Source organism: Hevea brasiliensis, chromosome 16 (genome assembly GCF_030052815.1).
Source record: "Hevea brasiliensis isolate MT/VB/25A 57/8 chromosome 16, ASM3005281v1, whole genome shotgun sequence".
Taxonomy (NCBI): domain Eukaryota; kingdom Viridiplantae; phylum Streptophyta; class Magnoliopsida; order Malpighiales; family Euphorbiaceae; genus Hevea; species Hevea brasiliensis.
Window position 1 is genome coordinate 66,308,837 of NC_079508.1, and position 7,142 is coordinate 66,315,978.

Sequence of the window (7,142 nt, forward strand, 5' to 3'; positions counted from 1 at the left end):
CAATTTGGACCAATTGTATTGAAAGGTTCCTGGGTGATGGATAACAAGGATATCCAATGGACAAGCAAAATCAAAATTCTTGGTGAATGATAAGCATCTGTTCTGTGGGCTCGTATTTATGTTCGTGGCCGTAGAGAGGAAGTGGTTAAATAGCTTGGAGTACTAGTAGAAAGTAGAAACATTGATGCACTTTTTTTAGCTTTAAAAAATGAGAGCTCTCCATAACCCTTAGACCTGAGGCTTTGGGATCGCTGGTTGTTATTTTTTATTTAATTCAACTTTATAGTAAAAGACTTATCATTGAATTTGAAGTGACACTCAATGAGACGAATCATCTTACAACTCGTCACTTTCTTTCATTGCATTATTAAATAGAGATAATATTTAGTTATTATATTAATATGAGAAGTCGAATACAAACGAAATACAGTCGCTCGTTAATTAAAAATGTTGATGCATGAATGTTATAAAGGGGAGGAATTAATTAATTAAAAATATTTTGAAAAAAATATAAATTAAATTTAAATATAAAAAAAATAAATAATAAGGTAAATATATACATAAATTATTGTAAGAAATATATTTGTGCAAATTATTTATATTTTTTTTAATATCTTGATTACTAAAATATCATTTGTTATGATTAAGAGAATCTTGATTAAATATTATATTTTCTATAATTGTATAATTTATAGCTATGACTTTTAGTTTTTTTAAATATTAATTAAATTGTAATTATTGTCATAATTTTTTATTATAAAGAATTAAGTATATAATTTTATAATTATAATGAAAAATAAAAAAAATACTTTGATTTATATAATTTATAACTATATCTTAGTTTTTTTCGGTATGAATTATATTATAATTATTGTCATAATTTTTTTATTAAATACCTTGTAGGTTTATCATATTTATTTATCACTACGGGTGATCAATTGATATTATAACATTAAGAAAAAAAATTAACAAAATATCACTTATCATGTTTTAATAAATTTTATTTTGATATCAACTTTATTATATTTATATGGATAAATATATTTTAAAGAATCAAATTCACTCATTTAAGGAGATTTTTGTTTAAGTAAATTAATGGTAATTATTAAACTTTGGTCTTATTCTAAATTTTGCCCTCATTAAGAAGTGGTTGGACTCTCCAAATAAAATAATATATTGCTTTTAATTTTATATATTGAAAAATTAATAATTATTTTTAAATATTATTATATCATGTTTTTAATATATTGAAAGAGAAGTGACACTTGCACTTTCATTGACAGCTCCAATGACTGAAGTCTGAAATATCAAAAGCTTTTCACATAAAATGCAATTGTGAAAATCACTGGCCGCAAGTGAATGCTCTGATCCAAACTAGCTTTTCATTATAGTGATATTTGCACAGGACTATAAGAGGTTTTTATTTATAAAATTTTAATTAATTTTTTTAAAATAATTTAAATGAGTAATTAAACAATTGTGAATTGTTACTTATTGTTGTTAAATAAATTGTTGAATTTGTTGACAGATTGAAGGCTTTCATGTGAGGGTTATACTTATTGATTTACCTTTTTTAAAATGTTTTTTTTTTTTTTTTGAGTTGTCTGATCTTACCGTCTTTTGGGATTGATAATTGGACGAGGACTCTGCTAGGATTTCTTCAGGCCTTCATAGTCGTTCTTGTCCATTGAATGGTAGAGCTTGTCCTTGTGCATTCCCTTTGTTCTCCATTGTTCTTCAAGTGGGGTAGCAACAACAATTCCAGGATCCATGTGCCCAATTTCTTTCGGGTGACTCGATTCTCTTACGATTCTATTTTTATGGATTGTGGGCTTTGTTGATTGTACTTAATAATAATTTTGATCTTAATTGTGTTGCAATTGGACTTTCTAGTTACGAGCCTAAAGACTGTGTAGCCTTTTTAAATTAATAAACTCTATCTTTTGATTAACAAAAAAATGAAGGGAACACGAAAATCATATCTTATATTCCAATACATAAATTAATTTTGGCTTATGTTAAAAAAAATTACAATCTCACAATAATATTTTATTATATTTATGGCAATATTAATTATTGGCTAAATAATAAAAAAAAATTAAATTTTTATAAATTTTTTCAATTCTAATCAACATTTTAATTTTATTAGCTTTATCTTAAACCATTTTTTTTAAGGATATCCCAAATCATGTTATATATTTTACATATCACCAAAATTAGTTTTTGAATTATTTATAATGTAGATATGAAATTTTTATTTTTTAATTATGGTCAAATAAATTTACAGATAATTTATCACATGTTAAATTTATTTTTCTAGTTTGATAATAATAATTATATCATCCATAATTAAGAGTTAAGAGATTTCTTTTAAAAAAAATTAAGAGTTTGATCTTTGAGTTATTTATATGGAAGTGTATTATTACAAGTAGCATTTTTACACTGGCCGGACGTCTTATAAACTGTTCAATGCCTCCCTCACCGAGAGTTGGAAACCATGAGAGTTGTGAAAGCCTTGTCTCTCTAAAACTAATTCTCTCCCTTCTCTCTAAAAGTTCAAAGACCCAGTCTTTAGTTTCTCAGTTCTAGGGGAAGTCCGATCTTTTGATCGTCGACCCTCCCCCTCTATCTCTTTTCTTTAGTTTCTTTGGCTTGTATTTTTGTTGTAGTACTTTTGTAGTCTCTAGATCTGGAATTTAGTTCCCCTCCTTGAATGGGGTTTGTTGTTCTGTTTCTTTGTTTTGTATGTGGGTGCATGTTATGTCAAGGGTTTCCTTGCTTGGATGACATCTCAAAGAAGCGGTTGTAGTTCATCTTGGGCACCGATCTTCTTATGGGCTACATGAGATTGAAAGGCCTATGCTCTGTCATCCCTCTTTCGGTTTTCCACCGACATATACACAGGTCCTAGCTTTCTTTCAGTTGTTGCAGCTTGCTTGGCTTACTTGCTGTGAAGGAGACATCTTTCCTGAGGAAGCTCTACTTCTTTGGTGGAGTTCTCTGACGGTCTTGTTATGTGCTATGAGTTTCTCCTAGTGTTATCAGTTAAAAGTTTGGTGCGGTGACTAGGCGTCAACAAACTTTAGGTGTGGCGGGTCTAAAGCTTCCTTTGAATCCTTTGCCTGGTTGTAATAGGTTTCTTAATTTTTAGAAATTGATCATGCTTGATAGCTGAAATTGTAGTTGGAATCATTATATGTATAGGCTTGTATCTTGACCTGTGTTTATATCAATGAAGTTCTCTTTTCCAAAAAAAAAAAAAACTGAAAACCATCATTATTGTTAATCTCTAAAGATTTCAATTGCAAATAACATGTGCATTATCAGTCAATTTCCTATATAAAAAGGTTTCATATCAGATTATAGTTGATTTATTATTTTTGAATTAAAATATTAATTTTCCAAAAAAAATTGTTAACCTAATTTTTGTGTCAGAATTATGATTACTCAAATTAATTCAAATAAATTATTTTTAAATTAGATCATATAAGTTGTGGAATTATGTAACGTGTGAAGTTGACGGATAATTAAATCGATCTTAAATATAATATTATCATCTAAGTTATGATATAGTTGTTATTTGGAGTATATTTGTCCCATCTATATTGGTCACGATATCTACGAAGTCATTAAATAATTATAACAATAATACAATGAAAATTAAAAAAAAAAAATCGAGTTGTTCATAAAATATCATTCTTGTAAAAGTAGCAGGTAACATAAAGTTGGCGAGATTTAGTTGTCGACAATATAATTATCAACGTGGAAATCAAAACATCCCAAGACGCAGCAGCCTCAATTACGTACCTCATGCTAAATATTCTTAAAATAATGTATTTTGGTCACATTTGTTAGGTTTTCATGAGTACCTCAATACAATTGGCTTCTTTATGTTAATGTTGATTTGGACTTGCGAGTCATCAAATAATAACACTACTGATCTGTACATATATAATTGGGCATAAACAAGTTCTAATAATTAGGTGAATGTGTGTATACATGTAAAATAGTTCAGGGGCATGGTAAAATATTAAAATGCTTGTTTTTATAAAATGTAAGATTATCAACATATATATTTATATGGTCATCGATATATTTTGTTAGGTGGAGCTTGTTAGTTAAAAAATAATAATTAAAAAACAATATAGAAAGGAAGAATCCATGATTTTTTTTTATCAGAAAATATTTCTATTTGTTAGGAGAAAATACAACTATCCTTGTACAGAAGATTAACTAACTGAGTAGGAGGGTTTGAGACCCAACCATGAAACAAAGCACCTACTCTAGCACTTCTTGCTACCCAATCTGCACATGAATTTGCAGACCTGGGGGTAAACACGACAGAAATAAAAAGATAATTGGGTAACAGATGCTTAATATTCAGACTGATAGCCTCAAGCTCCCAATTAGCAGAGGGGCATGAGGGAGACAAGAAAGCTGGACCAACTGCTGGGAATCCGATTCAATAATCACATTGGAGTTGTTTCTGCTGACAGCAAATAAGAGAGCCAAACGAAGGGCCTGACCTTCATCTGCTAGCGGAGAGAGGGATAAGCAGACATGAGATACCATCTAAAAAAATTCCCATTGAATTTCCAACAATGATGCCTATACCCGTCTTCGCAGAAACAACATCAAAAGAAGCATCAATATTGATCTTAAGAACACCAATAGGAGGAGGATTCCAGCTTCCAATATCTTGAACTGAAGAAAGATGCAACTGAGACAAAGAATGTTGCTGTGGAAGGGCAGTATTCTGCACGTCCTCAAGATCCATGAGTTGAAGCTTGATCTGGCAAATTACTATATAAAATCTAGATAATTAGGTGGCACGAGAATTATTTTTGAACGCCATTGATTTAAAAAAGAATTTAATAAATAAATATGTATTATTTCGTAATGAATAAGAATAATAAAAAGTTAAATATTAACTTTTAAAAGTAAAAAAAAAAAATTATGGCACACTTCTATCAAATGGCACAATATGGGAATTTATTCATTGGTACTCGAAGAGAGAAAAGGGACACGTGCCAGCTTTCTATTTATGGCTAATTTGGGGAAAGAAAAATGTTGGCCCATCAACTATTCCCCAAGGCAATAAAATTACCAACTTGGATTTTTCTCTTATTATGGTTTGGTCATGAAATGGGCACATGAGAAATTTAAATTTGCCTTTAATCATTGAAGCATGTCATTTTTTTTTTTTTTTTTTGGGGGGGCGAGTGGGTGGGGGGGTTGGGGTGGAGGTGGTTGGGGAGAGGAGAGGGGTTTGAAGCATGTCTTGTTAATAGGACATGTGGTGAGACGAGAAACAAGGGGACTGCCTAAGATGAAGCCAAGCAAGACCATGTGCATTATTCATACCAAAACTATAAACCCTTCTATTCTTAGGTCCCATTTCCTCCTTCCTCTCCACCTGAAGGGTACTGAGGCCCCATCTCTTCAATTACATTTCTCTATATATCTTCATATGCGATCACTTCATGAAGGACCCTTTTAAGAGCTAACTTCACTCGTAAGCTCTGCCTTGCATTTTTTTCCCCAGCTGCAGCTAGTGCCCCTGAGACCTCCATGGAAACATCGCTAGATATGGACTCTGAGGCTCAGAATATTGCTTCTTCTTCTTCTTCTTCAACTGCCTCTCCCTCTTCTTCTTTCCCTTCTCCAGTGAACAACTCCACACTAAAAAGCTCTAAGCAAGATCAAGAACTCAAGACCGATGATGAAAGAAACAAAAAAGTAAAGATTAGTAATGAAAATGCCGGAAGGCATCCATCTTATCGGGGAGTAAGAATGCGTCAATGGGGCAAATGGGTGTCCGAAATCCGAGAACCGAGGAAGAAATCAAGAATTTGGCTAGGAACTTATTCTACGGCAGAAATGGCAGCTCGAGCTCACGATGTGGCAGCTCTAACAATAAAGGGTCGTTCAGCTCATCTCAATTTCCCAGAGCTAGCTCGTGAGCTTCCCCGCCCAGCAAGTGCGTCTCCGAAAGATATTCAAGCTGCTGCTGCTCTAGCAGCCGCCTTGAACTACAAGAACAAAGATCATGATGAATCTGATATGGAGTCAAGCCAAGCTATTACAGAGGCATCTCATCATGATGCTCAAGGGTCCTTGAGCTCAACATTAAGAGATCGTGAAGATGACACTTTTATCGACTTGCCGGATATTCTGCTGGACATAAGCCATCAAATTGATGAGTTCTGTTGCTTGTCATCTTGGCAGGTGGCCGAAACTGAGACTTTGGACAACGGATTCTGGCACGAAGAGCCTTCTTTATGGGAGTATTAATTGAAGTTGAAACAGTTGCGTAGTATTATAGTTAAACTTCAATTATTACTTTAGCAGTTCAATGAGTCTCAAGTGCTGCGACTCTTTCTCCAATTCTGAGCGTGCGCAAACCAAATCAGTAAGCTAAAACTCCAACTTCCCAGGCTTGCAGCAGCAGCTTTAATTTGGCTTCTTAGTTCTTATGATTAATTGATTTTGATAAAGGTGTTTAATTAGTCATTAATTCCTCCATAATTAATTCGCCCTTCAACGGGTTAATAAGAAACTGGGATGCTTTGCCTTTCAATTTGGCTACTTGCATAAGGAGCTTGCGTGATGCCTTGGACTAGCCCCTAATTATCTAGCTATCTACATCAGACAAATTTTGCATGGTCATCATAATAATAATAATATATTCATGTCTAAAGGTATTCAAAGTTGACGTTTTGCACATGTCTTCCTTTGCGGATTAAAGAAATCAAGTGTAGATTTTTATAGTATGATATGAGAAAATTGATTGGTAATATATATTAAAAAAAAAAAATTGTCTTTTAATGCATAACAAAGCACCTAAACGGAATGTTCTTAATCTTTTCGGAACTTTTTTCTTTTTAACTGAAATAGAATTTCATTAAATATAGGGGAATTGCAAAGGGTGGTCTACAGAGGGGTCAACCCAAAACAGAGTATAACCAAAAGAACTCTAAAGTTCAGATGGACCCGGCCCACGAGAAAAAGTAGAGGAGGACTCTATAAGCCTTCTCAAGAAATCCCGAAAACCTCCACCAGAGCACATAAGTCGAGATTGTTTCAAGTATGCATGTAATGTGAGATCTTTACTTTATTATGAAACAAAAATTTTATATCTT

At 32.4% G+C, this 7,142-nt stretch overlaps 1 protein-coding gene across 1 annotated transcript; it reads left to right on the forward strand.

The window, feature by feature from the left end:
• The first annotated feature begins 5,022 nt into the window (after positions 1-5,022).
• On the forward strand, positions 5,023-6,580 carry LOC110646089 (ethylene-responsive transcription factor ERF038-like). The gene has a single exon (XM_021799422.2). The coding sequence runs from the start codon at positions 5,572-5,574 to the stop codon at positions 6,292-6,294; it is 723 nt and encodes a 240-aa protein (XP_021655114.2). The 5' UTR covers positions 5,023-5,571; the 3' UTR covers positions 6,295-6,580.
• Positions 6,581-7,142: the final 562 nt, after the last annotated feature.

Bases quoted from the DNA above. Each gene is read 5' to 3' on its own strand.
- LOC110646089 (XM_021799422.2), top strand. From the start codon at position 5,572: ATGGAAACATCGCTAGATATGGACTCTGAGGCTCAGAATATTGCTTCT.